Below are 23000 nucleotides of genomic sequence, written 5' to 3' on the forward strand. Positions count from 1 at the left end.
AGATACCCTAGACTCAAACAACTTGCACGGAGAGAGACTCTTCTATGCTTTGCTCTACAACAACTGTTGAAAATTTCATTGTTAAAAGAAAATTACAACGCTGCAAATCGATATTTATCGATTTTTTGTAAATTGCGTAACTTGGTGAGAACTTTAATTGATTAGATCTCGGCACCGCGCATCGTGTAGCTTAAATACCGAAATTTTTCGCTCCAGCTTACAAAATTCGAAGATATGCAAAGAAGTTTGCGTTTATTGGAAATCGATATTTATCGATTTTTTGAAATTGGGAAATTTTGGAAAAATAAAAGTAAGCCTGCACAAGAGCTCATGCGATCTACAAGAACAAATCAAAGTGAAAATCGATATTTATCGAAATTTTGTAAATTCGATAACTTTGGGATAGTTCATCTCGGAACAGTATATCGTTTAGCCTGCATATCGACATTTTTCTCTTCAGCTTCTGATTTCTTGGAGATATATAGGAAAACGAAAAATAAATTGAATTTTTGTAGATAGAATCGATATTTATCGAAATTTGTTATCGAAATGTTCAAAAAGATTATTGCATAAAAAAAGTTAAGATATAAGATAAGCCTCATGCAAGTCTTCACATTTCTCACAAATGGACTAAGTTTAAGTTGAAATCGATTCAGCTTCCCAGCCTGATCAAATGCTAGCAAAGCTTTCATTCTTCGTGTTGCATACGTTTGCACAATTACAATATGCCATTCTTGAAGCAGGCTAAAGAAATGCGAAACGCAAAAGCCCGAAAGAAAAGCGCAAGTTTAGAAATGACATCATGCCTGGGCCGGCCAGCAGGTCGAGACGTTTTCAATACAAAACAGACCTCAGAACTCTTCTTTTGCCGCTGCAAATTGAAAGGCAGAACCCAAAGACGAAGAAGCAGCAGATGAAGAAGGCAGCTGCCCGCAGCTGAGACCCAAATGGAATCAGGTCCTAAGTTAACATTTTGAATGGACATGACATGAGTTTTAAATGCGCACAAGTTGATTGAATAGAGTTTCGGGGCATGTTCAGCCCTTTCTTATAATTAAAGAGACCGTGGCAAAGGGCTTCGTTTCGTGCAGAAATAAATTGCGCCAGTGCCTCGAAAGGATTCGCTCGTGATTCATGACAAATGACGCATCATCATCTGTTTGCGGCTAACACCGGAAATTTGTTGTACGCAGCTTTTTGTAGCTCGCAAAAGCGATGACAGCAGCTGCTGCAAAATAATATCTCATACTATTAAAAACAATTTCCAAAGTTCCAATGAAAAACAAGTAAGAGCTTCTAGTCGGGAGCTCCCGACTAGGGGATACCCTGAACCCTCTTCTTCCAACATCAAATGCATATATATATTCTATTTTAGAAGCTATATGTCAAGTTTGGTGACTCTAGCTCTTATTATTTAAAAATTGCCCAAAAAACACGATATCGATATCGATTTTTATCGATTGTTCGGAATCGGAGTAAGTTATCGATTATCGGAAACAATCTGCGCGGGAACTAGGAGCACCTACATCTAAAATTTCAAGTCTCTAGCTCTTATAGGTTCTGAGATCCTTGCGTTCACACATACGGACGGACGGACAGACAGACGGACATGGCTAGATCGACTCGGCTATTGATGCTGATCAAGCATATATATACTTGATGGGGTCGGAGATGCTGCCTTCTGCCTGTTACATACATTTGGCTTTCGCACAAATACAATATACCCTTATACCCATTTTGAATGGGTTCAGGGTATAAAAAGAATTCTAATATAATGTTATATAAATATGATGAAAAGTCAAATCGTATTTCATGCTACACAAATCACATAAGCATTAAAATGAGCGAATAATGAAATATACGAAATATGCGAAATATACGAAAACATGCCGAATCCAATGAGAATTGCATAAAAATACAGATTAATCGAATGAATTTCCAGGCAATATTTGTGAAATGAATTTGTTCTAGTAGATGAATCTCTAACTTACAGTTAGCCTTATAGTATATGGATCAGTAGAAAGTCCAGCTAAGCCCGAATGACATTTGAGCAAGAATTGATGAATTCATGAGTTACTTTTGGTGAACTTCGTCGTGCAACGTGCAACACAGATGCAATCGATCAACGATAATCGATAATTAACAATCGACACTTATTAATCGACAATCGATAAGCGACAAATGATAATAGGCCATCGATATCATTAATCGATCATCAACGATCGACAATCAACAATCGACTGTCGACAACCGATAATTGATAATCATTAATCTACAATCGATAAACGATAGTCGCCAATCGATAATTGACAATCGATAACTGACAATCGATAATTGATAATAAAATATAACACAAATTAACCATATGCAGCCCATGTTAGGTCTTTTAAAACTTCAGCGTGCAGCGTGCAACACGGAGGAAATCGACAATCGACTATCAATAATCGACAAACGATAATCAACAATCGACAATCGATTATCGATAATCGACAATTATTAAGCGGACATCACTAATCGACTATCAATAATCGACAATCGAACATCGAGTATAATTAATCGATTATCGATAACATATACGTAACAAATGAACCGTAAACACCCTGTGTTAGGTCTTTCGATAACCAGCACCGACCTGTTGACAGCCATCACAGTGGCGCCATCCAGCGGCGAGCGTGGACGTCTTGCGGCCGCCTCACGCGGCACCTGCAACCGATGAATGCCCGGCCCAAACGCCGGATCGTAGCTATACGAGCCGAGCGCATCCGGCGAGCTGCCATAGAAGGGCGAGTAGGCGTGCACGAATCCCGTGGGGCTGGCACTGAACGCCATATAACCCACAGCAGCAGCTGCTGCTGCTGCCGCCGCCGCCGCTGCCGCTGCCGCAGCTGGCGCAGCCGAGCCGCTGCTGAGGGAGCGCTGCTGCTGGTGGAGATGATGGAGCGGATGCTGATGGAGCTGGTGCAGCGGATGCTGATGCTGTGGACTGTTGCCGGCGCTGCTGCTGCTGTGGCTGGGTATGGGTATGGCCCGGCTGGGCGCGAGTCGGCCGTAGAGCGTCGGCGAGAACTGATCGCTGGCCTCCTCCGGATCCTCTGGATCACCGGCGGCGGGCGTCGTATATAGATCGCCGTCGCTGGCCGCGATTTGGCCGGCCACGGGCCAGAGGGATTCGTCGACGCAGAAGGAGCTGCGACCGGAACGGGACTCGTCGTAGTAGTAGAGATGCGGCTGGAGGCGGCGGCCGTCGGGGCCGAGCAGCGGGGCGGAGGGGATGTGCGGATTGCTAAAGGCGCGCTTGCGACTGCCGTTGGCCAAGGCTGTGGGCGTGGCAGCGGAGGCGTGCACGTGGGCGTGGGCAAAGCTGTGTGTGTGTTTATTCGATATTCGATTTGGTGACAGGTTCAAAAAAGTGTTGAAAAGCGCGCGCGAATTATGTAAAAATAAAAAAAGATTAAATAAAAAAGAAAAAGAGAAAGAGAGAGAGAGAGAGAGGGGGAAGAGAGCAGAATATATATGTATAGATATTTCCATAAATCAAATAGAAAATTCGATTGGAAATCAAATTAAAATTGTTTTCTCAGGGTTTCAATTTGCCAATTTCTTGTGGAGGGGATTTTCGTGGGGTGGAGGGTAAGGGGTACGACCGGGGGTTAGAGTGAGGGGAACGGGAAATGCTGTGATCCAGTTGGTGGGCGTGGTAAATGATCTGAGGCGGGCAAATGAAAAGTGTGAACGAAACGATGTGATAAATATCGATTAATCGATCTGTAAAATATCGATTTATCGAACAGTAAAATATCGATTTATCAAACAGTAAACAATTGACTTGCCGATCAGTAAAGTATCGATTTCACGATCAGTCAAGTATCGATCTTTCGATCAGTAACATATCGATTTAGCGATCTATCGAAATATCGATGCATCAATCAGTAAAGCATCGATTTATCGATCCATACCAAACCGTAAATTATCGATTTATAGCAGCATCATTGAATCTTACATGCAAAGCATAGTTATCGATTTATCGAACATCTCGATTAACCAAACATTGTGTAATCGATCTGTCAACGGGGTTTAGGAAAAGCAACAACAAGCTTTTGGATTAATGTGGCAGGGTAAAGGCACTTCGGCGTTCATCAGCATTGATTAAGATATACTCCATGAACAACTTGGGAATTATAAGCTCTTATCTTTCGCTAAGGGTATATTATGCTCTAAGGGACACATGCTGATCGGTGATGTTGATCAAAATTGTGCAACTTATGATCACTTTTTTATTTATCGATAATATTAACAGGCCTAATCTAGAATCTTGTTTACAGGGCCAAATGTCGCAGCTGAAACACGATTTTAGAAAAAGGCGAAAGCAAATCTCAAGTAAGTGTATCTTGCGATATTATAAAGTGAAATCACATTAAATCTAGCGATAGTTGATATGAAACGATAGTTCATAGCGAATCAAACAGTTCCGAATACTTAATCGATATATCGTAGCTAGCAATAGCTCATATCAAGTTTATCGAACTTTTTAAACAAATGTATCGATATTTTATAATGAATAGCTCGATTACTTCAGTGTGTTATCCATATCGAATTAGTCAATCGATATATCGATATAAAAATATCGGAAACTAACGATAGTTTGTCGTTTAATTGTTTGAAAAGAACAATGGTCATAGTCAATTCGATATTAACACAAAACTTATCGAAAACTATCGATAGTTTTGTCGCTAAGCAGTAAGAAAAGAGCATAAGTCATATTTGATTCGAAATCGATATAAAATATCGACTATCGATATCGATACTTTTATCGTTTAGCTGTTTATAAGGACATAAGTCAAGTCGATTCAATATCAATATAAGACTTATCGAAAACTATCGATAGTTCGAAAAGAACATAACTCAAGCGCCCCGTCAGCCGTTGGGCTAAACAAACGAAGTATGCCACGCGACATCTCAAATCTTATGCAACATTTGCGGCAACGTGTCGATGCGCTCCAGTTCTTGGCACAAACAACAACGAGAGAGAGAGAGGGAGAGAGACAGAGAGAGAGAGAGAGAGAGAGAGGGAGAGGGAGAGAGAGAGAGGGAGAGAAGCTGGCGCTGATGAATGTGGCATAAATGAAGATCACGTTGATGCGGGGCAAATGGGAAAAGTGGGAAAGTGGGAAAATGGGCAAACGGCGACATGAAAATACAATTGAAAATGAAACGAAATGAAAATTGTCAAATTGCTTTGTTGCATGCAACAACAACAACAACAAAGAGTGCAGCCAATTAATTCTGTGCAACATTCGCTTCCGCACGGCGCCTTTTGAAGTTGCCACAAAAAATACTGATATATATATATATATATAGAAAATTCGAGAGCTGGCGAAACATCTTCATTTTCTGCAAATTTGCAGCGTTTCGTCGCCAGCGCAAGGCGATAAATAAAATGCCAAAAGCAGTCTCCAAAGATCTTGTGACAGCAACAACAACAACTGCAACAAAGTAGCTGCAACTAAGCCAAACAAAAAGTACATTTTCCCCCATTTGCTGCCAACAGTTACAACAACAACAATTGCAACAACAACAAATGCAGTTGCAGTTGCAGCCAATGCAGTTAACATTCGCTCAGTCAACACATCCGGGATAGGCATATCCAATATATAGATATAGATATAGATTAGATATAGATATAGATATAGATATAGATATAGATATAGATATAGATATAGATATAGATATAGATATAGATATAGATATAGATATAGATATAGATATAGATATAGATATAGATATAGATATAGATATAGATATAGATATAGATATAGATATAGATATAGATATAGATATAGATATAGATATAGATATAGATATAGATATAGATATAGATATAGATATAGATATAGATATAGATATAGATATAGATATAGATATAGATATAGATATAGATATAGATATAGATATAGATATAGATATAGATATAGATATAGATATAGATTTGACAAGAACTATGACATTTGCATAACTTATCGATAGTTTAATTTATCGATAAGTTAACTTTTCGATGCATTTCAATAATTTCAAATTTCCATATAACAAAGGTCATAGTTGGGATATGCTGACAAGAGTTACGTAATTTTTTACATTTATCGATAAATGCACAAATCGATAAACAAAAATGTTTATTTGCTGTGATTTTTCGAATTTATCGATTTATTATGCCTAATTATGTCTAATTTCGATTTTCGATTTTCGAATTTGATCGATAAATGCAATTATCGATAAATGTAAATGCAATTTTGCATATTTATCGATTAATGCACAAATCGATTAATTAAAAATAATTTACTTAATAATTACTTGAAAATTCCCTAATTGATCGATAAATGGATTAATCGATAAATTGAAATTATTTTACCTTTTTAACGCAAATCAAAAAAAATCTTTTTTTTTTCTAAATTTCATTCAATAAATAAAATATATATATATTTTAATAAACAAATCGATCAAATTTCTTTATGAATTATGCGAATATATTTTTTAATTAATTTGAAATTTTATAAACTTAATTTATTAATTTTTTAAATGCAGCTAAAATCAGCTTTTCATTTTTTGATTAAGTACGGTAATCAAACTTCCATTTAATTAAAGGCTGCTGCTTCCAATTGATTGCCCAGTTTTCACTTTTATACCCTGTAATATTTGTTGTTGTTGCTTTTGTTGCATAATCGACTGCGCGAATATGTTAACAAGCTTCATTGTTGTTGTTGTTATGGCATTATCTGTGCCACGTGTTGTTGTTGTTTTTGCCTAGTTAAATGCACAAATTACAACGCCCCCCCCCCCTCTAACCCTCCCCACCCCCTTTGCCTAGTTGGCCAAAACAATGCAAAAATTATGCAGCGCATTTGTTTCTCTTGTTGTTTTTCACTGTGTCGCAGCAAAAGAAACTAAAACAAAAGGAAACTAAACAAACAAGGAAATAAAAGTTTTTCCCAAAACAACAACAACAAGAAGAAGAAGAAATTAGGTGAATGGAGCCAAAGTTGCAGCTGCTGCTCCTGTTGCTGTTGTTGTTGTTGTTGACAAGTTGAAAAATGGCAAAAAAAAGAAAAAGAAAAACGACAAAAGAAAAACAAGAAGTCAACACGAAGCAATCGCCTCCTATTAACTGCAATCAGAGATTTGCCAATGGAAACAGTTACAAAAAATAAAATAAAATAAAATGAAGAAGAAGAAAAAAGTCACCTAAGAAAACACAACAATTGGCAAAGCCGAAGTATGAATACCCTTGCGAACAGGCATGGCATATTAAATGGATGTATGTGTATATAAAAAATCAATTTATATATATGAAATATATAAAAAAAATAAAATTTATCCAAAAAATAAAAATGGTATGTAAATATAATATATAAATTAGATATATATTAAATATATATGCACATAAAATATATATATAAATAGGGCTTTGCCTATATTTATATATATATATATTTATATATATATATATTCTCAATCTTATTTATATATATATATGTATTTATATATATTCTCAATCTTATATATATATATATATATATATATATATATATTTTTAGATATTCTCAATCTTATATATATATATATTTATATATATTCTCAGTCTTATATCTATATCTAATAATCTTATAAGCAATTTATATATATAGATATCTATATATATATTATATATATACTCAAGCTTTCGTCTAATAACTTCCATATTCGTATATATACTGCTTTTACAGGGTATCTATCGGTCGATATTTCGATTAATTGATATACAAATTGATATATATATATAAATTGTAACTAGTTTTTCATGCAAAAACTCAATTTACAAAAAAATCTATATATATATGTATATATATATATATATATATATATGATCTCTAAGATATAGTAGAATATCTGCAAAAATCTGGTTCTAAGCGGAGATTCGAGTAGAAAATGTTCTTTATAAAGTGTGTTTACTGTACAGATGCAGCTGCCTGCAAATGTCACATAATCGATGACGTATTCATCATGCCCCATTTTTTTTTTTGGTTAGGGTATCAATGAAATTGCATGCATTTACTTTTGTTGTTGCATTTTATCAGCCGAATTTCATCGCTGGCTGCCGCTTTTCTTTTGTTTTTCTTTTTTTTGGAAAATTTATGTAATTTTCCTTTTTCTTTTTTGTTTTCCTAGCTTTTTTTTTCGAGTTGGTAGCCTTTTGTGTGTCATTTGTTTAAATTGACAGCACAATTAGCGCAAAAGTTAAAACAACAGGGCACAAGTCAGAAAGAGACAAAGAGCGAGCGAAAGAGAGAGAGCGAAAGAAAGAGAGAGAGAGAGGGAGAGAGAGAGACAACAGCAATGCAAAGTTTAACTCAAGTTGGGGCTCACGTCAAATGTTGAATGCATTCAATTAGTTGATTTATATTAACTAAAATTTTGTGCATGAATTTTAATTTTTTTTTTTTTTCTGATTAAATGCGCGCGAAAATGTGAAAATGAAATTTTCTTTTTGCAGTTTTACAGGTTGGGAACAGTATTGGGTACAGTTTATATACTCACTCAGCTAAGAAAGCGTATTAGGCTTGTGCTTACCTGCAATTAAAAGAAATTAAAGAAATAACAATTAGTTTTAATATTTAGATATAACAAAATTTTAATTATTTAAAAAATAACGTAAGCGCGCGCAAACTGCTTGCGCACTGCTTGAGCGCATTTGTGTGACTGCTTGCCAAAGCGGTGCGTGTCTATACTTAATTGCCCCTTGTAAAGCAAGCAGAGCAATGTTACTTAGCTAAGGCGCACGGCATGTTTAGCTAAGTCATGGAACAATTTCCCACCAGCCGTGTGGGTAATTTGCAGACCAAGGCTCATGCTTGCAACAATTGCCCCGAAACTTTTGTAAACCATGCGCACACATTTACAACTTCCCAAAAAATGATCGGGAATATTTGGTACACTTGCCCAAAAAGTGTGGGGTAATTTGGCAAGCTTAGCTCATACAGGTAAAATAAATGGTAAAATTGCCTGTCAACTGTTTGGGATATTTGATTATATATTTGGAACAAATTCCCAAATGGGTATGGGAACATTTTTGGTACAATAGTCACAAAACTGTGTGGGAATTTCACTTTCTTTGGAAAATATCCCAATTGTGTAGGAAATTTATTCGCATATATTTGTAACAATTGTCACAAAACTGTGTGGGAATTTAATGAGACAAGCAACTTGCTGCAGCTGCTAAACTGGGAATAAACTTAACGAAGTGTGGCTGTCAAACTATGCGGTTAATCTGAGCTAAGACAAACACCTAAAATACTAAAACTGAATTGAATGGGAATTTTAATATGAAAATGAAAAATTTTGAAAGTCATTTTCAATTAAATTGAAAAATAAAACAAAATATGCCAGAAAAAGCCTCAAAGTGGCGCATAAATTGTAGAAAAATTAAATTTATTAATTTATTATTTATTATTAATTTTGCTGTTTAAGTTAAGTTTTAATTTCGTTGAAATTATTCAATATTTTGGCTTTTAATTAATTTCGAAATTAACTTAAAATTCTTGCTTTGATTTGAATTTAGTAGAACAACAAGAAAAAAAGCCCGCAACGCAATAAAAAATGTGTTTACAGTTTTTTTTACACGTTTTACGTTTTGTTTTGCTTCGCTGCCTCACTCTCGCCCCCCTCCTCTCTCTCCCCCTCTCTCACTCTCTCTCTCTCTCTCTCTCTCTGTGTGTTTTCTTATGGCCTTTTAAGCGCAACGAAAAATGGCAACAAATACAAAAATGGCGATAATGTGCAATGCGCGCAGTCAATCAATAAAACAAAGAAGAAGAAGCAAAAGAGAAGAGAGCAGAAAACAAAAGATGGTCAGCTTGGCAGAGAAGCAGAAAGAACGAAGAGGCGGGCAAAACAAAACAAACGACAACAAAAACAAAACGCTTCAAGCTAAATGCAATTAGACACAGCGAGTGCGAGCGAGACGGGGCGAACGATTCATTCACGTGTGTAAAAGCTTGTAAGCGAGCCGATAAGAAGCAGAGCGAGAGAGCGCGGGAGAGGGAGAGAGCGTGGCGCGCGCGTTCTAACTGTTGATCTGCGAGAGTGGAAGAGCGAGTGACGGAGAGAGGGGGAGTGGTGGAGAGGGGGCACGCGCGCGCTTTGGAGAGTTATCAAACATGTTGAGCATTGACATTTTGTTATTGTTGTTGTTGTCGTTGTTGTTGTTGTTCTATAATATATATAAAAATAGCAATTTGCGCACTATTTTTAAATGTTTTGAAAATTGTTTGATTTTTCACGTTTTACGTTTTACGTTTGTTTTCGTTTTCGTTTTTGCTTCCTTTTCGCATTGGCATCGTGACCGTCGCCTTGTCTCAATTTGTTGCTACTTATAGTTGTTGCTGTCAATCAATGAAACAAATTAACAACAACAAATCAAATAACAACAACAACAACAACAACAACAACAACAACAAAATGCAAAACAAAACAGTCGCAAAAGCCAAGCGAGACAGACAGAGAGAGAGAGAGAGACAGTAAAGGCAGCTGCTACTGTGTGTGTGTGTGTGTGTGGCTGTACCTAGGCATGCCATGTCTGTGTGTGTGTGTGTGTGTGTGTGTGTGTGTGTGTGTGTGTGTGTGTGTGGACACCCACGCCCCGTGTTATCGTCACGGCAATTTAAGCGCCCTGGCGCCAAGTGTTCAACGTACGACGACAAAGTTCTTCAATTCTTCGTGCATATGCCGTAATATACCCTAGCAAAGAGGGATGTGCATCCATAGGGTAGTTGCATTAAGTGCATGCGTTTGTATTTGTATTAACTGTAAGAAATTTGAAAGCAATGCAACGCTAATTGTGCATCGATATATCGATATATCGATTTTTGATTAAGCATTGATCGATTTTATTTTTGATGAGAGAAATTTTGATTTCTTCAGATAGTTTATCAAAGATAAAGTCACAGTAAATTATACACAAAAGTGGAACAATCGGTGTACAAATCGATATGCTATATGATTTATCGATCAACAAGTCGATAGTTCGATTAATTTTGATCTATTGGTCGATATATTGACAGTAAAATCGATATATGGTATCGATAAATTATCCAAACTTTTAAAACTTGCTAGAAACATGTATAAGTCGCTTTACATTTCATTTTACCTTATACACATGCTTGATATATCGACAACGAAATCGATATATGTTATCGATAGGCTCGTGGAACGCTTAAAACTAGCAAGAAAAACGTACAAATCGATTCAAATTTTGATAAACAGCATATGATATTTAGCAAATGTTATCTATTTAATCATTCGTATAACTTTTACATTTTGTTTATCGAACTTTGAAACTATTTATCGATGCCAAATTCAACGCATCAAACATATATATTTCAATAAAGACAAATTTGTATAAATTTGCGACCCAATCTCTACAACTTTTCTCTCAAGGAAGAAGATACGTATCTAGACATATCTACAGGGTATTCGTTCAGTCATGATCTGGCTAGACAGTCGTAGTTGTCTTATGTTATCAAGCGTGCATTGCCAGAAGGCCTTCAGAATTTCAAGTACACTCGACAAAAGAAAACCTTATATAGTCTATGTCTGCATAGTTGGGCCCGAATGTCGCACAGTGGGCATTCCAGCTAAGACAGGGCATAATCGATGGGGCCTGCACTTGTTTAAACGGCAAAAAGCCCAAAAAACTTTGGGAACTCAACTAAATAAGGTGACAAACGATTTGTTAGTCGCAATTCTGGTTAAATCATTCCACACAAAGTCCGCAAAGATTTGCGATAAATGCAAAAACAATAAAAATAAAACATAAAATGTGAAATTGTTGCCACAATTAAGGAAAAACTAGATGCTAGTTGGGGCTATGAGAATAAATCATTTTCCATATATGAAAACATTCTACAAAATCGTTTTACGATCTTGCGGATTCGTACCTCCGTTACCCGCCCCGCCCCCGCCCCCCCCCATTCGAGAAAAACTTGTGATCACAAATTGCATTCTCTATGTTTTCTAGTTTTCGCTCTTTCCTCCTCATTTTCATCTGGTTACCGATTTGATTTATTGCGAATTGCATCGCTTGCAAATTGACTTTGGCGCGAGTCACCCTGTGCGGAAGCCGCTGCAGCGCCCCCTGGCGTTGGCCAAGAGCAGCGCATTCGCGTTTTTGGCAATGTCAAATGAAATATACGATCAAAACAAAAAGTGGGAAGGGAAGGCTGTGCATAGCGGAGAATTTGATAAACTAGACGAATGTGGAATACCTTGTCTAGACAAACAATCGATAGTTATCGATTAATTTTAAACACAACTATAATCTGATCTGTTCGAAGGGATATGTATGTGGAGAGCAAGTATTAGCTAGACGAATGTGGAAGGCCTTGCCTAGACAAACAATCGATAGTTATCGATTTTTCTGGTTATTATATTTGCAATCGATAACTATCGATAATTCTTGTAATGCTGTTGACAATCGATAACTGTTCAATTTTTAATCGATAATGATCGATTTTGCTGTTTATAATATTCGCAATCGATAGTTATCGATATTTATCGAAATGCTTCTTATTATCAACTTGCGAAAATGCTGGTATCTATTACTTTAAACTATCAATGACTATTAATGCTCGATAACTATCGATTTGTATTCAATAAAACTATATGCTAATCTGATCGGAGGGATATGTTTAGAGAACCTAGATTGGACAGAAGTGTATACAAAATTCCTGCCTAGAAAGACTAGTTTGATTAACTAGAAAAGCTTTGAACTAATCGATATGCACTTGTATTGTTATCGATAACTATCGAAAACAATTGATGGATTGATATGCACAGCTTTTTCATCGATAACAATTACCTGACTATTTACGTGCGATACATTAAACTCGATAGCCGCATTTATCGATAAATTTAGTTTATGCTATGCTTCCGCATAATCAATATACCCCTCGGCAGCATTTGTAGGGCATATGCCAAGCGTATAAAGCAAAGATCGCTGCATGCAAAAATTTCGCTTAATTTACATTTTTTTGTTATTGTTTTTTGTTTAATTTGTATTTGTTGTTGTTGTCAGTCGCTTCTTCTTCTTCGTCTTCTTGATTTTCCGCGGCGCTTGACGTTCAACAAAATTTGTGTGTGTGTGTGTGTGTGTGTGTGTGTGTGTGTGTGTGTGTGTGTGTGTGTGTGTGTGTGTGTGTGTGTGTGTGTGTGGGCGTGACAAATGCATCTGCCTGTATCAATTTGGCACAACAACAACAACAACAACAATTATCATTAGGCAAAGTAAATATAAATGAATTGTTGATTTTGGCGCGTGAGCAAAATTAATGCGAAATTAATGGAGCGTCAAGGCGCCGTCGCAGTTGCATTTCAATTAGCAATTAATTAATTAGTTGAGCACAAAAAAACTCAAAAGAAAAAAAACGAAATTCAATTAAACGTAAAACTCCAAGGCATTCGTCACAGTCAAAAGCTGGCTGCTATGCAACGCAGCTTAAATTACATTTGCTGCAGTCCGCCCACAAATGCTGATTAAGTCTCCAATTTGTGTCTGTGTGCGTGCGTGCGTGTGTGTGTGTGCGTGTGTGTGGATGCCATGTGGGCGTTGTCAGCCAGCGCCGGCAACGGCCAAAAACCGACAACAACAACAACAACAACAAAACAGCTGTTGCGGCTTAGCTCGCACAGCTGCGCGGCGCTGCCGGCGTCAGCGTCAGCTGAGTCGTCACAATCCACACACACACACACACATACGGAAAACAGCCAAACAAAGGCTGCGTGCTGTGCGAGCGAGAGGCAAACACTTTTTTGCATGGAGTTTTTGTATAAATGGTTGGCAAACTGTATGGGGGAGGGGAGGGGGAGCGGGGGGTTTGGCTGTTGGGTGAGGTTAGGTTTGCGCACTCATGAGTGCGCGGCTCCAAGCGGATGACTAATAAACGGCAACAATATAAAAGACTCGAACAAACAATAACAACAAACAGAGACCATAATAAAACCGGCAAAATAGCTTCAAATGGCAGACAAAGAAAAAACCGGCTTCAACTATATATGTATTGCATACACACGCACGCACACACACAGATATGCAGCATTTGTGAGTGTGTGCATATGTTCAGACAAGCAGTATAATGATCTCTAGCTGTGTGAGAGAGAAAGGGAGAGAGAGGGGGAGACAGAGAGAGAGAGAGAGAGGGAGAGAGAGGGGGAGAGAGAGCGCAAAAGGAGCGCATCAAAGAAATGAGAAGCGCAAAGAGAGGCGAATTGTTGAAATACGATTGCAGCTCTATATATTTTTATATAGATGTCAAATATATGTCTATATTCTGATACATAAGCTCAAGTTTCGCTAATGCTACACATATATTTCATGATCTTAATCCAAACAAACTGCATAATATGATCTTGAGCTGAGGGAGAAGCAACGACAACAATGGGAAGTCACCGAAATGAGAAGCGCATAGAGAGGCGTCTAATTGAAATAATATTCTTGCACACATATACATCGATATATTGCCTATAGGAGATATGGGATATACTGCTACATACATTTGTTTGATTTCAAGGAACAATTGTGTGAAGCGAAGAAACGTATTGAGAAATGAGAAGCGCAAAGAGAGGCGCTTAATTGAATTATTTACATTTACCAAATGAAGTACGCCTGCAGCTCTCTATAGATCAGATCTACAAAATATATCAATATACCGACTCAGAATCTGTTGTACATAAGCTCAAGCTTTCAATAAATTATTCTTAAAATACTCGCAAGCAGCAATTGCTTTAATAATTAACAATCGAACAAGATATTTCCATTTGGTCGCACAGACTTTGACAAACATTTCCGACAACAGCCGGAAGTCTTGACAATAACAAAAATGATTAAAAATATTTGCCAAAATTTGAGAAAGTTTCTCTCTCTCTCTCGACAGTTTTATCGCTGGCAGCCAAGAAATTATTGCCAACTTCCAGTCACAACTGACATGCGTTACGAAGTGCGGGGGCGTTGCCTTTGTGGGCGGCATCCCATAAACGCCTCCATAAAGAAATTCCCAACGTATACGTATTATACTCTGGCTGGCGAAAAATTACCCATTAATTATTTATGCCGAAAATGTATGACGTTCATCAGACTGGCTGCTGCCCCTTGTCCTGCTTTCGGCTTGTCATTTTGGCTAATTATCTCATGTTTTTTCGAGAACTCGCCCCCTTTGATATTGTTTTGAGTTTGAGTTGAGATTAAAGCTCAAATACCCAATTTGATGCCAATTTGAAGTGATCCATTATTCTATATAAAATCAAGACTTCAAAATTTGAATACAATATTTTGCACTGTATTTTAAGAGCTTTACTGAGAAGCGAAAGATCCAATACTTTGAATGTGTTTAAGGCACCTTAGTATTTCACTTTGCACATGCGGTAGTTGTCAGTGTTGTGCAAGTTGTGATTTCAGGGGTGGTGCTTGGGGTTGTTGGTGGAGTTGTGCATGGTGTTGTTTTCGGTGTGGTGCAAGTGGTTGTTGTTGGTGTCGTGCAAGTCGTTGTTGTGGTTGTTGTTGGCTTAGTAGTAGTAGTTGTTGTTTTAGTAGTGGTTGTTGTTGTGGTTGTTGTTGTTGTGGTTGTTGTTGTGGTAGTTGTTGTTGTTGTAGTAGTCGTTGTTGTTGTAGTGGTTGTTGTTGATGTCGTGCAAGTGGTTGTTGTTGTTGTGGTTGTTGTTGTAGTTGTTTTGGTAGTGGTTGTGGTGCTAGTGGTAGTTGTGGGTGTGGTGCAAGTGGTTGTTGTTGTTGTAGTGGTTTTTGTAGTAGTGGTTGTTGTTGTTGATGTGGTGGTTGTTGTTGTAGTGGTGGTTGTTGAAGTAGTAGTTGTTGTAGTAGTGGTTGTTGGTGTGGTACAAGTGGTTGTTGTAGTAGTAGTTGTGGTTGTTGTTGTAGTTGTTTTGGTAGTAGTTGTGGTGCTAGTGGTTGTTGTGGGTGTGGTGCAAGTGGTTGTTGTTGTTGTAGTGGTTTTTGTAGTAGTGGTTGTTGTTGTGGTTGTTGTTGTTGATGTGGTGGTTGTTGTAGTTGTGGTGCTAGTGGTTGTTGTGGGTGTGGTGCAAGTGGTTGTTGTTGTTGTAGTGGTTTTTGTAGTAGTGGTTGTTGTTGTTGATGTGGTGGTTGTTGTTGTAGTGGTGGTTGTTGTTGGTGTGGTACAAGTGGTTGTTGTAGTAGTAGTTGTGGTTGTTGTTGTAGTTGTTTTGGTAGTAGTTGTGGTGCTAGTGGTTGTTGTGGGTGTGGTGCAAGTGGTTGTTGTTGTTGTAGTAGTGGTTGTTGTTGTTGTTTTAGTAGTAGTCGTGGTTGTTGTAGTAGTGGTTGTTGTTGTGGTGGTTGTTGTTGTAGTGCAAGTAGTTGTTGTGGGTGTGGTGCAGGTGGTTGTTGTAGTAGTAGTTGTTGTTGTTGTGGTGGTTGTTGTAGTTGTGGTGGTTGTAGTTGTGGTGGTTGTAGTTGTGGTGGTTGTTGTAGTAGTAGTTGTTGTTGTTGTAGTGCTTGTTGTTGTGGTGCAAGTGGTTGTTGTTGGTGTGGTGCAAGTAGTTGTTGTAGTAGTAGTTGTCTTTGTAGTGGTGGTTGTTGTTGTGGTTGTTGTTGTAGTTGTTTTAGTAGTAGTCGTGGTGCTTGTGGTTGTTGTTGGTGTCGTGCAAGTGGTTGTTGAAGCTGTGGTGGTGCTGCACGTCGTGGTAGTTGGCGGAGTACAACTTGTGGTTGTTGTTTCTTCACACGGCGGTGTGGTGGTGTCGCAAGGTGCTGCTGTCACCGCACTGCCGCCAATAGCTTTCGTGTCCGTCAACTGCAACACCTCGGTACAGCCCGTATTGTAGTTGACACATTGCTGGCTCTTGGAGTCAAAGAAACGGGCACAGGCTTTCTGCACAGCGACACCACCAACGCACTCGTAGTACACCGAGCAGCTGCCGGGCTGCAGGGCACGGAAGCCATTCGGCTTATTGGTGCAGACAACGCGACGATAGAGGTCCTTGCCAGCCGTTGATCTAATATTGGCGGCTCCGGTGGCGACAATCAGCAGGGACAAGGAGGCCAACAGGACTGCAGAGAGAGTACTCTAAAGGTTAGCTTGTGTCGACAAGAATTTTCCAAGAATAGGTACCGTAATGTGCTCTCATCTTGAGTGTGTTGCGATTTGAATTGGGCTAGAGTGTGGCACACACTTTTATATGTCAGCGCCTCTGTGCCTCTGTCCTGGCCTTATCGCAAAACTTTTCAATTAGTTAGTGGTTTTCGTTGTCAATCATATGTCGGGATGCTGTGTGTGCGGTCAGATCCTTTTGAAGTGTTTGCGTATCTTATCGCCATGCATCGCATCGCATCGAACAACCTCAAGTTCCTTCTCCCATTTAAATTATGAATATAGAAAATCAAGCAATTAAAATTCGAGGCTGGCAAACTCTGATTCTACGAAACTTGAAGCAGCTTTCTGAAGAAAACTTACGATTGTTCCCATTTGTAACATATATATATATATATTTATATTTAGAGGAAGGCAGAAGGACAATGAACTGTGCTCTGAATCACTTTAAATGAAGGAAACGCTGCATTGATTGTGGTTTGAGTTAATCAATAGCTCGCCTCCTAACTGCCCGACCACACGAATGTCCACTTAAATTCGCATAAATGCCCAAAGAAGCCGCCTGCTGCTAGACAAAACTAATATGCTTAATGAATTAACAAACAGTCTCGAGTCCCGAGTCTCTGTCCTCTCGTAATTAGGTGCGAATATACATAATGCATTATGACGCTTCGCCTGCTTCCATTGTCCAGCTCCAATTTTGGGAACAAGTGCATTTGGTCACGCACATTCTGCACCACCTCGATAACACCTGATGCCACCTGCCACCTGCCTTGGGACTGTCGCCGTTGCGCTTATTAACTTTTCGCACACTTGTGGCTTTTCGCAATACAGACTGCAAAATGCAGCTAATGAGCGTAAAGTCGCTCGATTTCGGTCTCAAAAGCTATCGGTATCAAATTCTGAGCGCAGTTAAAAGTGTATTTCGAAATAGTTTCAATTAGCTTTTATACTAAAGTTTCACGTGTCGAAGCCATTTAGTTTACAGGGTATTATTTCTGGAAATTCCAGTAAGTAGATTGTTTGGGGGCAAAAGTTGGAATAGTATGAAAAGGCTTCTTGTGTATTAAATATGGAGAAACTGAATTATATTCAAGCCAACGATTCGTGATTTAGCGAAAAATTTCATAAAAAATTATAGAAATTTCTGTAGATTTATTTGAACTAAAATATATAACACATTTATCACATTTAGGTCTGAACTAATAAAAACATTTCGATTAAACATTTTCTGAGTAAAATGTAAACTACATTTTATCTTTAGATCCCCCAATAGATGTATGTAAAATGTATATTAAGGAATAGCCTTGTTCCACTGTCAACATTTCTTACATTTGTTGCGAATGTTTTTCCAAAAGCAACCACATTTTTCACATTTCCACAAAATGTTGATATTTACCCCGAGTTATTTGTGTATCAGGGCTATGAAATATATGAAAGTAAAAAGCCAAATGACACTTGCTAATGGAATCACAGAATGTGAAGTATGTTAGTGAGCGTAGTACACTTTGAATAGGCTTTGCCCTTAGCTAGACAGACACATTTATATACATATTTATATATTTTCCAATATTTTTACAGCAAAGTAAACTCTCACCTTAAAAACTGAATCAATGTGTGTACAAAGTAGATTTCATTTCCTTTGGCTCAGCTTAAAGTTTCGCGGCGTTTTTTTTTGTTTTATTGCTTTTTTTTATTATTTGCAGCCGAGGCGAACGCCCACGTAACCCCTGAGGCGCTAATGAATGAAAGGCGTTTCCCGATTTTTCCAGCAGTCCCCCCCCCCCCCCTCGCTCCCCCTTCCCCCTCGCTCCCTTCAGCCCCTTGGCGCGATCTTAACAGGCCAAAACGGCAACTTTCACGTTCAACTGGCGTTTTCACTCAGTTTGAACGCTTTTAGCGCCATTTGACATTCTCCCAGTTGCCCATTTGCCCATTTGCTCATTTTCCATTTCACATTTCACATTTTGGCCCGTCTGCTGCATTTTATTGATTTTCATTTCTCGTCACTTTTCACCAGCGACGAGTGCTAGCAAGCCCATAATCAACTTTTCCTTCTGCAATCGGTTTGTTTACACATCCGATAATAAGTTGTTCGCTGTCAAGGTCGTTCTATGGCAGCGAACCCGCCCCTTCCCACCACCCTCACCACCCTGTAAATATACCTCATAACTACTCTCAGTCAAAAGGGAGTATTGCAAATTTATATTATATAAAGCTAAAATATATAAATGTCTTTTGACACCCTTCCTTAACTGGTACCAAAGGAAAATGTTTCAAAAATTTTTTTTCATTTTTCAAACAAATACACAAAGTTTCATTTTTTATTGATATTAAAGACATAACTATTTAAAAATGGCATCGAGCATGAAAATCGCTTAAATAGTTCCCGAACTTGGGAACTTTTCCTTGAAAATTCTTTGAAAAGGAAATTGCAATATCATAATATATGGCCTAATTTAAAAAAAAAATTATATAAAATGCAAAAAGTTTTATTTTTTTAATATTCTATTACATCTTCTTTAAAAAACGGCATCAAGCATGAAAATCGTTTAAATAGTTCCCGAGTTATCGCAGTTTTTAGTTTAGGATTTGCCCATTCGCTGGGAATTTGGGAACTTTTTCTTTTTGAATATCCCAATATGAAATTGGGAACTTTTCCTTGTAATAATTCGCAAAAAATAGGGATTTCTATTTGTTGAATATTCCAATATAAAGTTTATACAATTCACGATATCAACAATGTATTAAAAATAATATTTCAAGAACCTACGAACCCAAGAATTTGCTGCAGAAACCTCTAGGATTAAAGGCTTCAACCTCTAGAACAAAGTTCAAGGGGAATTAAATTGAAATCGAAATTAATAAAGAGAATAAACGTGGTTACAAATGTTATTTCCGCTTAAAATAACACGAGTTGGGGCAGAAAGTTGTTGTGCCCCAACAATCATGCCACAAGTAGTTCCGTTTGTTGGTTCGATTTTTGGCTTGCGCTGGGTTTGAACCGAATACCAACAAAACTTGTCGTCCAAATAAATAACAAATTAAGTTTGACATGCAAAAATGGAAAGATATATCGATGGGGTCTAATTAAATAAGGCGAAAATCTCTCACTCTCTCTCTCTCTCTCTCTCTCTCTCTCTTAAATACAAATTAATGGGCAAAAGTACTTTTAATTCGGCCATAAAGCTGTTTGGCCAAAACGAATTAAGCGCCATTTTAGCCGCATTCAATTTCCATATAAAATACCCAAGGTTACGGTCAATGGGAAGAGACGAGCACAAAAGCCAATTTAGTTCTAAAGCCAAATATTGGGAACATTGTCCGCTGCCAAAAGGCCAAAAGCCCCCCCCCCACACACACCAGGAAATGAGTGCGCCCCAACAACTGGCCGAAAGGAAATGCCATCCAATGAATTTCCATTTAACATTTCGAGTGGACGAAAAGGCAAAGCCACAGGCGGAAAATCAACAGGAAAATGCGATAAAAGCGTTCAAAGACCATAAGAAAAATTTAATATATTTAGATGAATTATATTATATTAAATGGAAAAACTCTTTAAACTTGCTGAAGTATTTATTAACTCGCAAAAAATAAAAACCCTCTTTCCACTCGTAGCATTATTTATTAACTAATACAAATTAAAATTGATCAAAAATATATATTTTTAAGATATATGCTGTCTTTTGACATATATTATAAAAAAAAGAGTACATATTTATATAAACATCTTTGAGAGAATTAAATATCCTTTGTAGGCTTGGGTCAAAATTCCCCATACCCATAACTCGGTTAAATCTCAACCTATTCTTATACGGTTTGGCTTTTTATTCATAGTTTTCCCTCTAAAACAATCTGGCATTAAAACCTGAACACCCATTTTTTGGTCGAAATTCATGTCCAAATCTTACCCCAAGATTCGTATATTGGCATGGGTCAAAATTTCCCATCCCCATAACTCGGTCAAAACTCATCCGATTTCCATGAGGTTTGGCTTTTTATTCATGGTTTTCCCTCTAAAATAATCTGGCATTAAAACCTGAACACCCATTTTTTGGTCGAAATTCATGTCCAAATCTTACCCCAAGATTCGTATATGGGCATGGGTCAAAATTTCCCATCCCCATAACTCGGTCAAATCTCATCCGATTTCCACGAAGCTTGGCTTTTTATTCATGGTTTTCCCTCTAGATTAATATGGCATTAAAATCTGAACACCCATTTTTTGGTCGAAATTCATGTCCAAATCTTAGTCCGAGATTCGTATGTAGACATGGGTCGAAATTTCCCATCTCCATAACTCGGTCAAAACTCATCCGATTTCCATGAGGTTTGGCTTTTTATTCATGGTTTTCCCTCTAAAATAATCTGGCATTAAAACCTGAACACCCATTTTTTAGTCGAAATTCATGTCCAAATCTTACCCCAAGATTCGTATATGGGCATGGGTCAAAATTTCCCATCCCCATAACTCGGTCAAATCTCATCCGATTTCCACGAAGCTTGGCTTTTTATTCATGGTTTTCCCTCTAGATTAATATGGCATTAAAATCTGAACACCCATTTTTTGGTCGAAATTCATGTCCAAATCTTAGTCCGAGATTCGTATGTAGACATGGGTCAAAATTTCCCAATTCCATAACTCGGTCAAATCTCATCCAATTACCACGAGGTTTGGCTTTTTATTCATGGTTTTCCCTCTAAAATAATCTGGCATTAAAACCTGAACACCCATTTTTTGGTCGAAATTCATGTCCAAATCTTACCCCAAGATTCGTATATTGGCATGGGTCAAAATTTCCCATCCCCATAACTCGGTCAAATCTCATCCGAATTCCACGAGGTTTGGATTTTTATTCATGGTTTTCCCTCTAGATTAATATGGCATTAAAATCTGAACACCCATTTTTTGGTCGAAATTCATGTCCAAATCTTAGTCCGAGATTCGTATGTAGACATGGGTCGAAATTTCCCATCTCCATAACTCGGTCAAAACTCATCCGATTTCCATGAGGTTTGGCTTTTTATTCATGGTTTTCCCTCTAAAATAATCTGGCATTAAAACCTGAACACCCATTTTTTAGTCGAAATTCATGTCCAAATCTTACCCCAAGATTCGTATATGGGCATGGGTCAAAATTTCCCATCCCCATAACTCGGTCAAATCTCATCCGATTTCCACGAAGCTTGGCTTTTTATTCATGGTTTTCCCTCTAGGTTAATATGGCATTAAAATCTGAACACCCATTTTTTGGTCGAAATTCATGTCCAAATCTTAGTCCGAGATTCGTATGTAGACATGGGTCAAAATTTCCCAATTCCATAACTCGGTCAAATCTCATCCAATTACCACGAGGTTTGGCTTTTTATTCATGGTTTTCCCTCTAAAATAATCTGGCATTAAAACCTGAACACCCATTTTTTGGTCGAAATTCATGTCCAAATCTTACCCCGAGATTCGTATATAGACATGGGTCAAAATTTCCCATCCTCATAACTCGGTTAAATCTCATCCGATTTCCACGAGGTTTGGCTTTTTATTCATAGTTTTCCCTCTAAATTAATCTGGCATTAAAATCTGAACACCTATTTTTTGGTCGAAATTCATGTCCAAATCTTAGTCCGAGATTCGTATATAGACATGGGTCGAAATTTCCCATCTCCATAACTCGGTCAAATCTCATCCGATTTCCACGAGGTTGGGATTTTTATTCATAGTTTTCCCTCTAAATTAATCTGGCATTAAAATCTGAACACCTATTTTTTGGTCGAAATTCATGTCCAAATCTTACCCCAAGATCCGTATATGGGCATGGGTCAAAATTTCCCATCCTCATAACTCGGTTAAATCTCATCCGA

The 23000-nt window shown here is 37.8% G+C and overlaps 2 protein-coding genes across 2 annotated transcripts in view; both read right to left on the reverse strand.

The window, feature by feature from the left end:
- LOC115765565 (protein bunched, class 2/F/G isoform) overlaps positions 1-23000 on the reverse strand; it is a 154812-nt gene that overhangs the window by 106552 nt on the left and 25260 nt on the right. The gene's annotated exons all lie outside the window — the stretch shown is intronic.
- Positions 15429-17178, reverse strand: LOC115765544 (mucin-2-like). The gene is made up of 2 exons (XM_030709169.1): positions 17163-17178; positions 15429-17101 (listed from the first exon to the last, which is right to left on the reverse strand). Exons 1-2 carry the CDS (start codon positions 17176-17178, stop codon positions 15429-15431), a joined length of 1689 nt encoding a protein of 562 aa, XP_030565029.1.

This window comes from Drosophila novamexicana, unplaced genomic scaffold, assembly GCF_003285875.2.
Source record: "Drosophila novamexicana strain 15010-1031.04,08,12 unplaced genomic scaffold, DnovRS2.1 tig00000974-arrow-arrow-pilon, whole genome shotgun sequence".
NCBI lineage: Eukaryota > Metazoa > Arthropoda > Insecta > Diptera > Drosophilidae > Drosophila > Drosophila novamexicana.